Below are 18584 nucleotides of genomic sequence, written 5' to 3'. Positions count from 1 at the left end.
CTAAATGGTAAGTGTAACACACTATTTACCGATTACCATCGATTACCGGATTAACATCGATAAAAGATAATGATCTTCATGTGAGGACTGTAACAGACACAAAATCAAGCGAAGCATGGCCATATTCAGAAGGAGGAATATCTAGTTTGAGCCCCTCCCCCGCCCACAACCCAAAATGCTGGTCTGGATCGTAAAAAAGTAGCAAAAATACGTATATACAAGTTTTTGTTATGTTTAGTACAATATTTCTTTGTAACACTCCCCCCTCCCCGGAATAAAAACCCTGGATACGGCTTTCTAGCCAAGTTTCAACTTTCCAGTCGTTCTTGTTTTAAAAAAAATACAGCAAAGCTGAACCTTTGTTTTAGCATATTAATTTATCATAGAAAATTAATTCATAGCACTAAATGATTAAATTTTACCTGAGTTGTAACTATAATACACTATTTACCAAACAACACCAGTTGCCTGATTAACATTGGCAACAGATAATATTCTTAAAGTAAGAGCTCTAACCAGGAGCGGATACAGGGGGCCGGGCGGACCACGGGCCCCCAAGATTTTCCTGGCCCCTTCATTTCTTGTTTTTTTCTGTTACTCTTTTGTTAGAATAAATTTGTCAATTTGGTCAATTATTGGCACTTTTATCATATTGCCCCCCCCCCAAGACTTTGCTCTAGATCTGCCTCTGGCTGACTCAGACTTGGATTCAAGCAAGATCTTAATATTCTGGTGGTTTTTAAAGAATGCAGCCGTGCTTTTTTTTTTTTTTTTTTTTTTTTTTTTTACGCCGCACTGGAGTGCAAAGTGCAAATTATTTGTATTATTGATTAAACTTGAAGGTGTATCAAAGAAAAAGAGTTTAGACAAAAAGAATAAATAATTCATCAGCGAAATTGAATCTGAAAACTTGATAAGTATTTTAAATTAAGTCAGTTTCGTATTATTTACGGGATTTTTTGACGAAACATAAGTTAGACGATCGACAACAGGATGGTGCTGAAATCAAACTGTAAATATTTGTGTGGCATACTGCAACCTTCCCTCGAAATCTCTTTTATGTTTTTGTCATTTCTTGCACTGTTCATATACATTTGCCTATATTTTTGTTACTGATTTTCCATTTTTTGATTTTTATGACTATTTTTGTTTGCAAAAATTGGGTAATTTTCTAAAATTAGCCATGATTTTGTTATGGTAAATTTTGTAAAAAGTAATGTTGGTATTTTAATTAAATACTAACGTTGCAAAAAAAACTAACTAAAGGGTCAAGTTTTTTCCAGGTTATTTTCGATCCAACAACTGTAAATGATTTTGTTTTAGATATGGTTAACGAAATTATTTATATATTTTAATAATTAAAAAATATATATTATTCTAAATATGGAAAATAAAGGATAAAGGATGAAGATCCTCCAGAGCCATCGCTGGCGCATAGGGCGTCGAATCGACTTTTCAGTTGCTGGGTGTTTTTACAGGAACAAGTAGCAAGCTTGTCGCCCAACCTTGCTTCGGCGGAGATAGAACCCTGGGCCCCGTATTGCCAAGCAGAGCATGGCAATACGGGCTACAACAGCTTAAATATGGAAAACGGATTTCGTTAAATGGATTATAAAAAAGCTATGAAGTTGATCAATTAATTAAAAATTTTAAAACAATTAAATCTCACCTAAACAGGTAGGATTTAGTATAGTACAATGTGTTACTATATTTCTATATTTTGGTTTGATACATATACAGGGCCACAAAGAAAAGGGGGAGACAACCCCCGAGCTGAGACATGGAGAAAATATGACAAGACAACAACGAGGATAAATTTCAGTCGGTGAATGAGAAACAGGAAACACAGCAGATGTATTGGCTAAGACCCTCGCCAAGCCGACATCAGTGCTCAAAAATATAAAAGAAAAATAACCTTTCGAAATATCTAAGAAATAAAAATAGTTAAAAAAAGGGGGGCTACCAAGTACCATTCAGAAATCAAGTTGGGTATAAATTGTCTATGGCTAGTGCTTGTCTGTTACCTCGTTTCGGGTAAACCAGGCTAATTGATTCTTTATGATGGAAGGATCCTGTGTTGAATCTATTTCTATTATGCTATCACAAATGGGTTTATAAAGATATCCCCAATATCTCTGTTTAAAGTATGGCCTTTGTGTGTGTAATTTTTGTGTCAATTACTTCCCTAAGAGACTGAAAAACATTAGGGACACTAAGGTTGTCTGATCAACAAGAAATAAATTATCTGGATTTTCAAAAGCGCGGAGGGCCAGAGCATACTTAAAATCATCCTTTTTACTTTTACGCTCATATTTCTCTATAGTTTACATTGATTGTCGTTTATTTCTTTTTGATGAGACAAACTTAATCATCCTTTTTATTTTTACGCTCATATTTCTATATAGTTTACATTGATTGTCGTTTATTTCTTTTTGATGAGACAAACTTAAAGTATTTAATACACATTTGGTCTAAAAAAAATGGATAAAAATTAAAATTTGAATTAAAATCGAATAGCTGAGGGCATCAAAACGTGCCTAATTGTAGAAAAAGCCAAGACAGATAGTCCGATTGAGTGAGAGGCAAATCTGGCATTAATCCCCTTATTAGGATTTTATAAACATGATGTTAGTTCATTTGTTAATAGATTTGTTAGTGTTAAATCTATCTATTATCCGTCCATGCGTCATACCTAGGGGAGAAGAACTAAAGTAGATAGTCATAGAACTAAGATAGTCATAGAACCTACAGTTTTCCGAGTGTTTGGTTAAATGGCACGGGCAAAGGGCGGGAGTAAGTATGCCTCTCTTATTGGACCAACACTTGTTGGAAATCATAGATCAATATTCGTCTGTTATATTCAAAAAGCCAAGACAGATAGTCTGATTGAATAAGAGGCAAATCTGGCATTAACCCCCTTATTAGGATTGTATAAAAATGATGTTAGTTCATCTGTTAATAGATAAGTCTATTTATTATCCGTCCATGCAAGTCCAAAACAAAGTCTAATGTGAGGCTAAAAGAGAAAATGGGGTTAAATAGGGAAAAGGCCGACGAAAATACTGGATACATCTAAAACGGATATTTCGACAAGACAACTCCTTCCCATCTTCAACAATATTAGAGAACGTCTCAAAAAGTCAAGTTCACACTTTCGGAGCATAATTACGAAAAATTTTGACCAGGTAAAAGAAGTGAAATAAATGAAAAGACAAAAACGAACAAAGTTGATACAAAAATGCAACAAAAACCCGAATTGGAAGAATTAGAAAGCTAACGACAGGTAAAAAAATTCAAAACAAAACCTTAATAAAAAAAAGAACGTAAAGCCACCCATTCTCAAGTCACAACAGGGAGGAGTAGTAAATCTCACCATCAAGTTCAGCCATTGTTGCAAAATCTAACAACGTTCTCTGATTGGGAACATCGTAACGCTGCTATTGAAAAGTCGTAGTTGACTGCCAAACCTTCCGTAATGTAAATAAACTTGCTCAAATAAACGGGATTCCATTTAAGTTCAGATAAGATGTCAATTACAAAAGTTCAAAAGTTCTTTTTACAGATGCCGACAGTGTCAATTACGCCTAGCTGATTAAGATTTTTTTTTTTATGTTTAGGCTCCAGCACGTTGGCAATTGGCCGTAAATTGGCTGAAGAAGAAAATGGAATCTTCGGCCTTTTGGACAGGAAACCAAGACAATGATTGCAGTAACGAAGATTCAAATACCAGAATATTTCAAAGGACTACCTCAGCTCAGGTATGTGTATTTATGTAATTTACATATAAATGTCTCCTTCTTATTCTCTGATAGCTGAATTCTGATTAGAATGGGTATTCTCGCCAAGTTCTCCTTCTTTACTCCCCTTTTTTATACCGTAGCCAAAAGCTCTTTTCAATTACACCGTTGTCTATTCTCATTCAGATTTCTCTGTTTCATATCTTCAAGTCGTCTTCAATGTGAACATAGAGTGTATGATATCGTAAATTAACTCAACACATTTAAGCTAGTTTTTGAAGCCTGTACTTCAATAATGAATTATTTAAAATATATATCTAATATTTAGTTAATTTCATTGTTTAATTTTTTTATGCTATTTTCTGAACTTTTGGGAGCAATCTATATCCACTGCATTGTGGGAGGTTGGGGAGATGTTGCGAAAAAGAGAAAGATTTATAATTATTCCTATTTCAGATCCCCCATTTAGTTTTGGTAGGAGTCTTGGTGTTGGAGTTGGTGGGAGTCATGGTGTTAGAGCATTTTTTTAAACCTGTGTTCTGGAGCTTGTGTTAGGCAGAAACACACATCCACTGCATTGTGGGAGATTGTCGTTGCTTTGGGAGTTTTATTTTGGAGGTATTACGAAAAAGGAGAAAGGTTCTTAACTGTTCCTATGGGTCGATCGCTGTTTGTTCAGTCACCTCGAACCATTTTGAAAACACTCTTCTATTAGGAATTCCGGATATCTGATCACCTGTTTAGTTTTGGTTGTAGTCTTGGTGCTAGAGTTGGTGGGAGTGGGAGTCTTGAGCACTGGCGAAATGGCAAATATGTGTCACAGACTGTGATTTTGGACTCACGGTCGCCTATACTCCGTACGGCCTTATATAACTATGGTATGGCCTATAGCGCAATCTCTTGCTTTTGGAGTTTTTTCGAAATTCCAGAGTAATTGCCTGCAGGCTCTGGTTACCCTGCAGACTGACCGTATTTCAAACATTAGTTTGTACGAAAAGTATGGTTCAATCCCCTTTTCTAGGGCTATAATGAGAGAAAGGTTGAGATGTCTAGGGCACGTTCTGCGGATGAAGGACGACAGATTGGCGAAGATTGTCCTTTTCGGCCAACCGTCTAGGGCTAAACGGGAAGCAGGGCATCGGTAGGTTGGTGGGAAGATGTCATAAAGAAAGATTTAAGGGAAATGGGAACTTTCTGGGAGGGTGTAAAGAGGGAGACTTTGATGGAGGAGGAGCGTGCGTAGCTATGTTGGCCTGAGGCTGCTTGGTGCTGTGATGAGTTATTAGTCGTAGTACGTAGAGAAAGAGTTCATACTTTTATCATCGTTGTCCTAGCCAAAATTTCATCATCGACTACGCCTCACTTGTCCTCAAAGTTATCAGGATGATGACAGTCTTAACCTCCCTCCCAGTGTTTGTTTGTTACATTCCCATATTCATATGCCATGTTTATTTGAAATGAATGCTTTATCTTGATTTTTAGGTAACTTTGGAAGAAGCCACTGCCTTATTAACTGACTGCGAAACGTCTGATATGGAAATGGACAATGCTAGTGAAATAGATCCATGTCAAGATGTCCGATTTGATGTTGGGGACACCGAAGAATGAACTAGGTTTTTCACTCAATAAACGATTGTTTTATTACATTAGTTATGACATAAAATGGTGATAAATTGTTTCCTTTTTTGGTTGATTGAACCAAGGACTTTTAAAATCAGTGTATTGTGTGAGCTTTGAATGGAATTCTTTTTGAAATTGATATTTTTTGCCCTCCTTTTAATTGTTTCAGTGAAAGATATTAAAATAAGATGCTATATGGATAAAAAAATTTTTCTTTGCCTCTGCTGTAGGAAATTGACTATATAATTTTTTTTTTTTTGGGGGGGGGGGTGTGTTTTACAAGAAGAATTTATTTGAAAAGAGGATTTGAATGAGCTAAACAAAGTAAAACTAAGATGGACAAGGAGCATTCATTTTTTAGGCAGCTTTCCTTAGGCTACACCAATTTTCTAATAATTTAATATTTTTAAATAGGGTCGTATCCAGTTTTTTTTCAAGGGATGTTTTACAAAAGGATTGTTTTCGGGGGGGCATCTTACAAGGAAAGAAAAGCAAGGAAAGGGAACACACCACATGACATCATCCCTGAAGCTGGAATTTTTGATGGGGGGATATTGATGAAAGTGGTGCAATGTCTGACAAGAATAGGCGTAAACCATTAGGTAATCGATGAAATCGAGCTTAAATGGCGCTAGTTATCATTAATTCTTAAACGGAAAGAAAGTATGAAAGAGAAATGATTAAAAACAATATACTCAAGAAAAATTAAAACTTAAAATTTAAAAATTAAAATTACTTAAAAAAGAAAAATTAAAATTTAAAAGGACTGGAGAAAGGCCGGAGAAATTCACAATAAACGAAAATTATCCAGAAACTTAAAAATGAATTACTTAAGTGATCATAATACGTCATTTTTACCTGACAAAGAAATGAACTTTAGATGTATAAAAATGATTTGTAAACTTTAGTGAATCTGCCTCAAGGAGCCCATATCCCCCGAAATCCTTAATATGTCCTAATATGTGGGTACTCATTATTGGAGTTACCGTATAAAATTTGATTTTTTTCCTATTGTTTTCCCTCTCCCTTATAAAAAAAAAAAAAAAAAAAGAAACGAACTTGTGTACGGACCTGATCTGGCTGTCGTCTACAAATAATCGGCCAAACCCAAAAAACATCTCTGATGCTTTCCTTTCAAAAATGAGTTAATTTTCAGAAAGACTCCCCTAAGGTAATCTTTCTCAATTTGCTTAATTTTCATGTGCAATTATACTTAGTAGGTGACAGAAGGGCTGGGATGTGGTTACAAAATATGAAATCTTTTTTATACCACTTTATCAAATGACAACATTTTCCATTCAATAGAAATCAAGTTGTCATTTAGCCAAGTTGCAAATCTTGTCACACAATTCAATATCGTATGCACATGGTACATAATTACATTTTTCATTCAATAGAAATGAAGATGTCATTTAGCCAAGTTGCCAATCTTGTCACACAATTCCATATCCAATTCCATATAAAAAAGATTGACCCAATAGCTCAAAAGGTATCATCGATCAGCGCGGGTCTGGGAATATTGTATCAGCGAATGGACACATCAGTGAACGAATTTAAGCAGCTAAGCGCTACAATTCAGTCTGAAATGGCTAGCCTACATAGAGACCTCGAGCTAACAAAATCAAAGTTACAGTAGCTTGAAGCTGACGGTAAGCGCTGTAACCTCATTATATATAACTTTGATCCAATTAAAAGAGGTCGTTCACATTTTGATGATTTGATTTCAGCTTCTAACAGCATTATCCCAAACACAGAAATGCACCCTAGTGATATTAGAGACGCGTTTCGCCTAAAATCAACCCGCGGTATTTTCCTTGTCTTAATATAAATTGGTACTGTATCTGCCAGAGACTTCGTATTGAAATCAAACGTTTATCTGCGTCATCACAAATTATCAGTTAGCCCGCAGTACACAGAATGAGAAATGTTGGCACGAAGCCAACTAAAAATTATTGAGATGGATAGAATGAAAAAGAACGGTCAATCAGACGGGAAGCTACGTGGATTGAAATTGATTGCTAGAAATAAATGCTATCTTCATAATTTTGAAACAGGTAGAACTGAAGAGTTGAAGTACCGTGAGACTGTGGGTGAAAAAAGAAGTAATAGGCAACAGCAAGGAGGCAATTTAAAAAGTGGATTGGCAAATAATGTAGCTAAAGAGAGAATTGCTTCCCAAATCTGCTAATTCGCAGATGTCGTTTAGTAGCGCGCATAGCATTTTCGACAGTAGAAATGAGTCGACCCCATCTGTCGCAGGGCGCAAAAACTCTATGCCGGCTGCTTCCAGTCAGGCCTCTAAAACGTCGAATGCGGAAGTTATTAGCCCTAATAACCTACATGCAATATTTTAATAAAAATATTATCAAAATACTGTTAAACAGATGAGAATATAAAGGTGAAATATTATAATAATATGGTGACTTATGTACGTCGTCCCCTAGGTACCCATCAATGAATATACGGGATTCAAAAGCAGAATACTTCTAATTTACAGCTAAATAACAATCCCTTTGGGACAAATTGTAGAATAATCTTTTCGTTCACCCTTCGATGGAATATCAAGTGGCGACAACATGACAGTTTTCTTTTTCATTTTTGCTAGAAATATATAGTCGTTGGTCTGACATTCTGCTAGTCAATCTTGGCCGTTAAATTCAAAATTCAAGACGCATGCAGATTTAAAGGACCACAAATCGGTTTGGAAATTTGTACTGAAAATAAAAAGAACAGAAAAATCATTCACACAAACGGAAATTAACCAGTCAATTGATAGTAATGTGTGATTGACTTTTCTTTGGTGGTTGAACAGTAATCAACTTTCTAAACTCAGGATTGAAGTCTAACGGCCAAAGCTTGAAATCGCAAACCTTCTCGCCATCTTTGTATAGGAAGCTCTCTAAGCAAATGACACATATATTTGTTCGAGGATAATCCATCTTGGGGCAGTTGGTGACGAGCCACCTAAAAAAGAAAAAAATATGTTCTGAAACAGGAAAGGTAAAAATTCAAAGGCCAAATTATATATCATCTAGTGAACCAGAGGCCTGTTTTATTAAGAAACCATCATTCCAATTTATTGCTTATTATCAATTGAAAGAAGTTAACTACAAAGGAACTTGCTCCGGCAGCAAGTTCGGAGCATTCCAAATAGACATTGACTCGATTGGATTATATAGAAATTATTCCTTATTATTATTATAGGCGCACTCACAAAACTTAGTCAAGGCTCAGGCCAGAAAGCCCTATCCCCCCCCTACATAAAGAAATCAATGAAAAATCATATATAACAGCATCTGGGTTATTGGTGCCTCCTAGTGCGTGGTATTTCGACACAAGTCTTACCTATCTTAGTTTTTCCCCTTCGTATAAGTGCCTTCCATGGTAGTGTCAAGGTGTTTACCATTATTTTTCTCCATCCCGATGATCCTACCCGTCCGTTTCAGCCTGACTTGTGCTGGTAACATCTGTCTCACAAACAAAAGGGGAGAGTTCCACCACTCGTCCCTAGCAGTGGCATTTGATTTCACCTCAGATTGCTCTTCAAGGAATTTTTTATTGTGGTAAGAGGGGTGCTTCATCTGTCCATGGGGGTTCAGCACACACACCCGGCCACGATCTTGGCAGCGACATCTGGCTTAAATCCATCCAATGTGGCAGCGTGTTCCGCCATATACTTTGCTTCGTGGTAAGACACTGGACAGAATTGCCAGTGGCTAGAAGGTGACTGAAATCTGTAGTAATGGGCCTCTTTTTGGGCCAGTTTTAAGAAAAGACGAGAACTAGATCAAACTACAATAAAATGATTCCTAAAAAAAAAACAGGTCGCTGAACTTCATCTTTGGTGTTCTAATCAGATTTTTACTGCAGCATTAGCGTCCAACGCCCGTTTTATTTTCCTCCAAAACAGAATCGCTAATTGATTTTTCAATATTCATTTCACAAATTTCACTGATTAAATAATTATTAAATTTTTTTGCACCTAAAAGTTGATCTTCTAGCAGAAGTAATTTCCTTGTGTGACAGTTTTTTGGTGAAAAATAATATGGGAATTCAGTCACAGTGCCGCGCTAAAATCACATTGAAATAAGACTATTAGATATGGGGTTATTACTTGTATTTTGGTACCTTTGGTCACAGAACAATGTTCACATTTGGTAAATTAGGTTGTCAATAAGGGTGTTTTATGGCTACCCATACCGTCTTATCTTTTGTATCCATTCAGTTAAACCACCAAGAAACTAGCTCATCTCTTTTTTTCAAAAAACATCGATTAAACTATATTTGCAGTATCATGTTGAATAAAAATATAGATGATATTACATATTTCTGGTAATTCATCTAAAAATTCGACAATTGCTTAAACTGGTTTAAAGTACGCCATATTGGGCGTCAACTGTCCAACCAACTACAGCGTTCCCAACCCCAACAAACGCTACGAAGGGGCGTATCCAGCTGTCCCAGGGGCGTTTCCAGCTGTCCCAGGGGCGTGTCCAGCTGTCCAACAAACGCTACAACTGTCCAACACCAAATTCAACCCAAATGTCCTCTTATCTCAGGTAATTAGCAAAGAAAATACTTGATTAAGCAAAATATTTTTTTAGGTAGTAAGAACCACGAATAATAACGATGCAACCAACTTCGGTAATAACAATAAATCATCCTGCCAAATAGCTTTTTGGCATCCTGCCAAAAAAGTTTTTTGTTGAACTTCAGTGCAACAAAATTTAACAATCTATAAACGGGTAATGAACTGTTTCAATACATTCTTTGTTACAATATAGCCATTCACGAAGGAGAATCTTTGGATCCCCCCCCAACCTATTTGTAATCCCAAAACTTTGCTACAGGTTTTGTAAAATATTGGAATTTGTCCTCTTTCCCTTCACCTCTCTGATATAAGTTCCTGTATAACTGGCTATTACAAAACTAGATGTAAGGGCTAAAACTGAAAAGACGTAAACAGAACAAATGCAAATTTAGAATAACTCTGCCTTTTTTAAAACAAATTGAAGTATTTAATTTAAGATATTAATCTTATTTGTTAGGATTGAATAAGGAGAGAATTAGGGCAAAAATCTACCACTTCCCTTCTCCCTCTATTATCAGTAGTTTACTGAATTTTTTTGAAAAATACTTTTTCGTGAATCCTCTTTCTGTTTCATTCTTTGAAATTTTTTTGATTTTAGGTGTCATCAAGGGGAGATCGGGGTACCCGAAACAAATCGTATGTTGCTTTTCAAGGTCTCCTTCTTTACAGCTATTCAAGAAGTTCCCATTTCCCTAATCGGACACGCCATATCTTTGAGTGTAAAGAAAGTTTATTTGTGTAACTGGATTAATGTCAACCGTGACATCTGTTCGAGACATCTGTTAGTGACATCTGTTCGAGAAACTCGAACAGATGTCTGTTACATAAGTCTGTTACATAAGTATATAAACTAATAAATAAAATGATAACAATATTTGGAGGGAGAGAAGGAACAAAAATAGTTTCTGGAGGCAATAGTAACAACATTTAGTTATGAAACAACTAGAACAACAAACCAATTATTAAATACTAACCAATAGAAAATCTATTCATTTTAAGTTTCTTCCTGAAAATTATTAAATTGGCCTGTTTAAATAAAAAAGTGCATTTTCTTTGATAGTGATTAATTAAAAGAAAACTTTCAGAAAAAGAAATTCTTCAAAGAAAAGTATAGGCCATTTTAAACTCAAGATCAGTATATACAAATACCTGTTAAAATTCGAACTCAAAACGACCAGAAATTACTATTGAAGAATAAATGAAGCCCAAAACGAACAGAATTAATAAAACAAACATAGCAAAATAACATAGAATAAGCAATAATATAAAAAAATAAATAAATCTGGAAGCGAGTAATGCTTAAATTGAATATGCAAATCAAGCGTAAATGAAACCCAAAACGAGCAGAAATTAAATAAACAATCAATGCAAACAAACATACAACAGATACTAATATAAAAGAATAAATACATATTAAAACGAGTGAAAATTAAATTGAATATATAAATCAAGCTTGAAACGAACAAAAATCACTACAAACAAGAGTTTGGCTATCCCCTCCTTCTCTCACTGTAAAACCTCTACGTCATTGACACTTTACTGAAAATATATATATGTCTTGAACAGTCTTGTAAAGTGTAAACGAAATCAAATTGAATATTTGACTTATAATGATATTAATCGTTCAAAGATCTATCAGTTCAAGATTTTTTTTTCGCTGTAATTTTTATTTCTATTTTCAATGCTGTAAGAACTGGAAAAGAAAATATTTGTGATATAATTCATTTTCAGTGAAGTGCCAATGGCGCAGTAGGCTTTAGGCTTTTAAAGTTAAGGAAGGGGGCAGTGTCAAAACTCTTGTTTGTAGTGAAACTATATTCGTCATGAACAATCTTAGAAAGAACTAATAAATTAAAACTTAATATCGATGTACTATGATATTAATTTCTGAAAGCTCATCAATTCAAAATTTTACTGTAATTTTAACACTTATTTTCAATATTAAGTACAAAAGAAAACATTAATAATATAATTCGTTTTCAGTAAAGCGCCCATGACGTGGTAGGTTTTAGATCTCTACAGTGAGTGAAGGAGGCGATAACAAACTCTTGTTTGTAGTGATTTTTGCTCGTTTTAAGCTTGATTTACATATCCAATTTAAGTTTGACTCGTTTTGAGATTTATGTATTCATTTACATTAGTATCTATAGTAAGTTCGTTTGCATTGATTGTCTATTTAATTTCTGTCCGTTTTGGGTTTCATTTATACTTCCATAGCAAAATATTTTTTTTCGTTTAAGGTTGATTTGCATATTCAATTTAAGTTTTACTTGCTTCGATATTTACTTATTTATTAATATTATTACTTCTTCAGAGTTTCTGTTCGTTTTGGGTTTCATTTATTCTTTAATAGTAATTTCTGGTCTTTTTGAGTTTGAGTTTTAACAGGTATTTGTATCTGCTGATTTTAAATTTAAAATGGCCTTTAATTTTCTATGAAAAACTTCTTTTTCGGAAAGTTTTTTTTTTAATTAATTTTTGTTCGTCTTTGATTGCAAAAGTTTTCAAAATCCAACTTTTTTGTCAACATCAAACGTTCATCAAAGAGTCAAAACTAGTATCAAAATAAGATTATCAAAGGAAAAAAAGCAGTAGGCTATATAGAGCTATCCCCCCATTTCTGCTGCCAATGGGAGGATATTAGCGGGTTGCATTTAATGCTAGGGGGTGTGTCATTTGAGTCCCCTCCAAAGTTTATGCGACCACCTCTTCCATAAAAACCTTACATGCCCCAGCAACATAAATTAAAGCCATTCCTCCAGGCTCTGGGGGGTGTGTTGACCCCAAAGTTCTTGTTATCTGATCGTTGGACTATTTCAAAGAAACTGGCAATCTCAAAATTTTGATCGAATGTATTTGGGAAAAAGAGGGTGTGTGTGGGGGAGGGGTAAAGTAAGTAAGTAAGTAAGCAAGTAAGACGGCACCAGACCCTTTAGGTCCAAACCGGCGGTGCTGATCTCCGTTTCATGGCCCTTCAGCCAGGAAGTGCAATGGGGGGTTGGGGGCCCACCATCCTGTGCTTTCGCACACCCTTCCTGCTTACCTTCCCCAGATCTCTCCAGGTACCCACTTAGAGCTGGGTCGACTCTGGCTGAGCTCAGCCACTGACACTTACAGAGTCACGCCACTGACCCCCGTCGACAACTAAATAACTGGGCACAACTGGGATTGAACCTGTTCCCCTTAGACACAGAATTCCCACGCCAGCGCACCAACCACTCAGCCAGGGGGAGGGGTAGATGCCATCTGATTGCTTTTGACTCATAGAAAGATAACTAGAATTTTCAATTTCCGATCAAATGAGTCATTTCTGAAGTTTATACGACCTCTCATTACATAAAAACCTTTTATGCACCTGGGGCATAACTTCAATGAACTAGAAAGTAAAATAAAACTTTCAATTTCCAATCAAACGCACTCTCGCTGAAGTTTATACGAGCATCCCTTTCATAAGTGCCATATATGCCCCCAGGGCATAACTTACAACGCCTGACCCGTCCTGGGTGGCTGTGTCGACACCGAAGTTTTTGTTACGTGACCTTTGAACTGTTTTTAACAAAATGCTTATCTCAAAATTTTTATCTGATGTATTTCGGGGAAAAAAGGCGAGGGTGGGTGGATAGCTACCCTCCGATCACTTTTGAATTTTAAAAAATGGATATTTCAGAATTTTTATCTGAAGCATTTGGGAAAAATGGCGTAGAGGGTGGGGTTAGTAGCCCTCCGATCTCTTTTGACTCTTAAAAAGTGAACTACAACTTTCACTTAAAAATAAATGAGCCCTCTCTGAACTTTATACGAGCACCCATGCTATAAGAACCATATATAACCTCAGGGCGTAACTTACAACGCCTGCCCCTGGGCCCTTGGGGGCTCTGTCGACACTGAAGTTTTTCTTATCTGACCTTTGAACTATTTTTAACAAAATGGTTATCTCAAAGTTTTTATTTGACGTATTTGGAGAAAAGGGGCCGTGGGGGGTAGTTACCCTATGATCCTTTTGACTATGAGAAAGTGAACTAGAACTTTTAATTTCCAATCAAGTGAACCCTCTCTAAAGTTTATACGAGCATCCTTTAGAACCATATTTGCCCCCAGGGCATAACTCATAATGTTTGCCCCTGGGCCCAGGGGGTTTGTGTCGACCCCAGAACTTTTTTTATATGATGTTCAATTTCAAACAATTTAGAAATTCAAAACAATTTAGAAAGACGACTAGGGAACATAATTAAAATTTTAAACAACCCTAACGCCCCCCCCCCCGTACAGCTAAATTACATCCCAACCATGAAATACGTCGTGGTAATCAAAACTAAATATGATGCTTTCTTAGGCAAAATCTAGTCTTTAAACTTTGCAAATTTAAGTTGAATTCAATGTAAAACATATTTATGAATCCGAAAATCTTTGCAATTTTTGTGATATTCATTTTAGGTGGATCATTAAAGTTTTGCAATCTTTTCAAACATTTACCAGCTAATTATCCCATGGAAAAGGAGCAAACTTCTGGAGATAGGGGAAACGGACCACGGTTTTAACAACGGAGAAAACCAGCGGGAGAGCCCCCCATCCTATATATCTCAAAATTTTGTCAGTTACTCAAATTATTAATAAAAATTCGTGTTACATCACCCCCTCCCCCGAAAAAAGTTAATGCGTATTAGTCTGATTGGGACACGATTTGTGTCAATTAAATTAAAAAAAAAAATTACACGGGAATTAAGGAGCGACATTAAAACTTAAAACGAAAAGAAATTAATCCGTATATGAAAGGGATTGTCCCCTCCTCAACGCCTGGCTCTTTACGCTAAAGTTTAACTCTTTCTCACAACTCTACTTTTTAGAACGATAAAAAACTTTAGCGTAAAGAGTGAGGCGTAGAGGAGGAGGCAACCCCTTTCATATACGGAATAATTTCTGTTCATTTTAAGTTTTAATGTGGCTCCTTATTTGCAGTAGAAAAAACTTTTTTATATTTAATTTTTGAACATTTTTGAATTAATTCATGTTTTGATTTTGGTTTACCGCACATGAATAATTAAAACGAAATTTGCATATTAATTTTTTCTCGGCTAAATGGCTTTCTCATAGTTTTGATCGGACGATTTTGATTAAAAGAAAGGGGTGGGGAACGAGGCCTAGTGCCCTCAAGTTTTTGGTTACTTAAAAAGGCAACTAGAACATTTTATTTTTTTTATTAACGTTTTTACTAGTAATAAATTTACGTAACTTACGTAGCGAACTTCTATATTTGTATGTTTTTATTACGTATATGAGAGGGTTCACCCCATCGTCAATACCTCGCTCTTTACACTAAAGCTTGAATTTTGTCCCAATTCTTTAAGAATGACCCCTGAATCACAAAGGCCGTAGAATAAACAGTTGAAATTACTAAAAATACTTCAGCGCAAAGAGGGAGGTATTGTGAAGGAGATGAACCCCCTTATTTACAAAATAATTTCTGTTGTTTTTATGTTTTAATGCTGCTCCTTACTTCCAATTAAATTCTTATTTTTATTTATATTCTCATTGCTGTTTTTTAAATAATGCTAGAAACTTGCAGCCCCTTTATGGAAATTATTTTCTCTCATGATAAATTCCTCTATGGAAAGATCCTCCCACGTACCCCCCCCCCCTAATCACGAAAAAGTCCTCCTGAAAACGTCTGTACACTTCCCAATAATCCTTACTATATTATGAAAAGAGAAATCACCAATGCAACAGCACAAACACATAAAAAAAAGAGAGACAGAAGGAGAAAAGGAAGACTGTTTTCCTAAATTAGTGATTAATACAGACCAGCACTTGAATGAGGCCTTAACCCTACTCATCCATACAATCACATAGGTCAAACAGCATAGCTAACCACAATCAACCATAAAGAATAATCCATGGACAGGCAGTCATGTCGTCAATAAGTATAAGTCGTCATTTACCAAACAATAGAAACATTTTTGGCTTAAGATTTTACATCTATTTTTAAAATCAATATAATTCTACAAATCCTTGCATAACGAAGTAACTGTGAGAAAAACGCCGAATATGTGATATTTGAGCGTATATTACTTTCATGGAATGGGAAACTAATCACTTCAAAATCAAAATCACCCGTTTTATTATACACTTCAAAACTTAATTTATTATTATCAGAAATATTAATATTTAAATCCAAGAAATGATCTTCACGACCAGCGCCATGACTAGGTTCAAGAGTAAGCTCTGATGGATATATATTTTTAGAAATATCAATGAAATCCTTACAATTTAAGACCAAAATATCATCTAAGTATCTTTTATTATTTGACAAAACATGTTTTAAATTATTTGGATTATTCTTATCCATCATATATTTATATTCTATTTGACTTAAAAACAAGTCAGCTATAAATGGGCTGGCATTCCCCCCCCCCCATGGGAATTCCCACGATTTGCTTGTACAGATCACCACCAAATCTTATATAAGTATTGTATAAACCAAATTCTAATAACTCAAAAATCATATCCAAGCTGTAACATCTCAAGTTAACTGTAGTCTTAAAGCAATTTGTCCATATAGCTTTTTTATTATAAGTGTCTATTTTTAAGAACCTTTTACTAGATTTTTGTAGATATGAGCTTGAAACTTCTACAATAGGGTTCTCTGATACGCTTAATTTGATAGTGTGATTTTCGTTAAGATTCACTGACTTTTAGAGTGAATGTCCCCCTATTTTCTTAAATAAGGCAAACTTGCTCAGGCTCGTAACTTTTGATAGGTAAGACCAAACTTGATGAAACGTATATATTTAAAATCAGTATAAAAATGCAATTCTTTGATGTAACTATTGTTATTAAAATTCCATTTTTTAGAGTTCCGGTTACTATTGAGCCGGATCGCTCCTTACTACAGTTCGTTACCACGAACTGTTTGATGAATCAAAAAGTCCGTATAACTAGACTAAATGTCTCTTTTGAAAGTACTGAAGAGAGTACTTATGTACTATATGTAATATATGTATATTATATATATTGTAATATACATATATTGTATATAACATATATACAATATATGTATATTATATGTGTAATAATATGTAATTCACATATATGTAATACATTACTGTAATAATACTCTCATATATGTAATAATTACTGTTCGTTTTAAGTCTTAATGTGGCTCTTATTTTCATTTGAGAAAACTTGTTTCTTTTTTTATTTAATTTCTGCTCGTTCTTAAAATTATGCTGGGAAATCCGGTGCCACCTTCATGGAAAATTCTCTTCCCCATGAAAAATCCCTCCATGCAAAATCCAGTGCCCCATTGAAGGAAAATTCCCTTCCCCATGAAAAATCCTCCCACGTAACCCCCTCCCCCAAACCTAAGAAAAATCCCTCCTGAAAACGTCTACATGCTTCCCCATAACCAATACTAGCATATATGTAAATAATGGGCAAACTTCATAGCCTGCAGCCCTTCCCCCGGCGAGCGTGGGAGATTGAGTCATCCTCACAGACATAGTTATTAGATTTTTGACTATGCTGAACAAAACATCTGTCTCAAAATTTGACCAGGTGACTTTAGGAAAAAATAAGCATGGACGGGGGCCTAGTTACCCTCCAAATTTTTAGTCACTTAAAAAGGGAACTAGAACTTTTAATTTCTGTTCTGATCACCCCAGGGGTAAAAAAAACACGCATCCGTGATTTTTTTTTTTCTGGCACAAAATACAAAATTCCACATTTTTGCAGATAGGAGCTTGAACCTCTAATGTAGGGTTGATACGCTGAATCTTATGGTATAATTTTCATTAAGATTCTATGACTTTTGGGGGTTGTTTCACCCTTTTTTCGAAAATAAGGCAGATTTTCTCAAACTCGTAACTTTGGATGGGTAACACTAAACTTGATGAAACTTATATATTTGAAAAGGGAAGATATATTTGAAAAGAAGAAAAGGGAATTGCTAAAAAAGCCAGAGTATTGCATGACAGATTGCTTGAATATCATTTGATCTACTATATTGCATGTCAAACTGAGTAAACTGAATAAAAGTAAACTGAATCAAACTGAATAAAAAAGTAAGAGAAGAAAAAAGTAAGAGAAGAAAAGGGAATTGCTAAAAAAAAATCCAGAGTATTGCATGACAGATTACTTGAGTATCATTTGATCTACTATATTGCATGTCAAACTGAACTTTCAGCTACATTGCTAAAATAAAGATAAGCAACCGTTGCTTCTTTGTGATCATGAGATGCTTATTTGGCCATTAAGATAAGCAACTGTTGCTCCTTTGTGACCACAAGATGCTAATTTAGGAATTAAGATAAGCATCCGTTGCTTATCCATAGCTTAAATATTTCTCTGACGTAAAGGCTGGAACAAAACGGACCTTGAGAAAATCTTAAAAAACTATTAAAATTAGTTAAAACTAAAAAAAAAGAACTATCTTCCCTTTGTTTTCATTTCACTTTCACTATTCACTATATATATTTCACTATGGGCAAATAAGGTGCAAAGCAAATAAGGGCAAATAAGGTGCATATAAGGTGCAAAGCGTCAACTGTGAAAAAAAATAACAAATTAAACTATCATAAACTTAAAATAGGGAAGCTAAAATAAAATGCTCAAACGCCCCTAAAGGTGGAAACCCTAGGTAG

The 18584-nt window shown here is 35.1% G+C and overlaps 2 protein-coding genes across 5 annotated transcripts in view; one reads left to right on the top strand and one right to left on the bottom strand.

Annotated features, from left to right (window-relative positions):
- Window positions 1-5565, top strand: part of LOC136031457 (ubiquitin carboxyl-terminal hydrolase 24-like) — a 134273-nt gene extending 128708 nt beyond the window's left edge. The window contains exons 31-32 of the mRNA XM_065711072.1: window positions 3618-3758; window positions 5220-5565. Coding sequence (XP_065567144.1) covers window positions 3618-3758; window positions 5220-5345 — 267 coding nt within the window. The 3' untranslated portion in view covers window positions 5346-5565. The remainder of the gene's footprint in view (window positions 1-3617; window positions 3759-5219) is intronic.
- A 2488-nt stretch (window positions 5566-8053) lies between these two features.
- LOC136031456 (snRNA-activating protein complex subunit 3-like) overlaps window positions 8054-18584 on the bottom strand; it is a 66869-nt gene continuing 56338 nt past the window's right edge. For all 4 annotated transcript variants that reach the window (XM_065711069.1, XM_065711070.1, XM_065711071.1 and 1 more), the window contains exon 9: window positions 8054-8321. In XM_065711069.1, coding sequence (XP_065567141.1) covers window positions 8123-8321 — 199 coding nt within the window. In that variant the 3' untranslated portion in view covers window positions 8054-8122. The remainder of the gene's footprint in view (window positions 8322-18584) is intronic.

The sequence above is a fragment of the Artemia franciscana genome, chromosome 9 (assembly GCF_032884065.1).
Source record: "Artemia franciscana chromosome 9, ASM3288406v1, whole genome shotgun sequence".
Classification (NCBI taxonomy): Eukaryota; Metazoa; Arthropoda; class Branchiopoda; order Anostraca; family Artemiidae; genus Artemia; species Artemia franciscana.
Note: the sequence above shows the minus strand (reverse complement) of the source record. Positions and strands in the feature narration are given on the sequence as shown.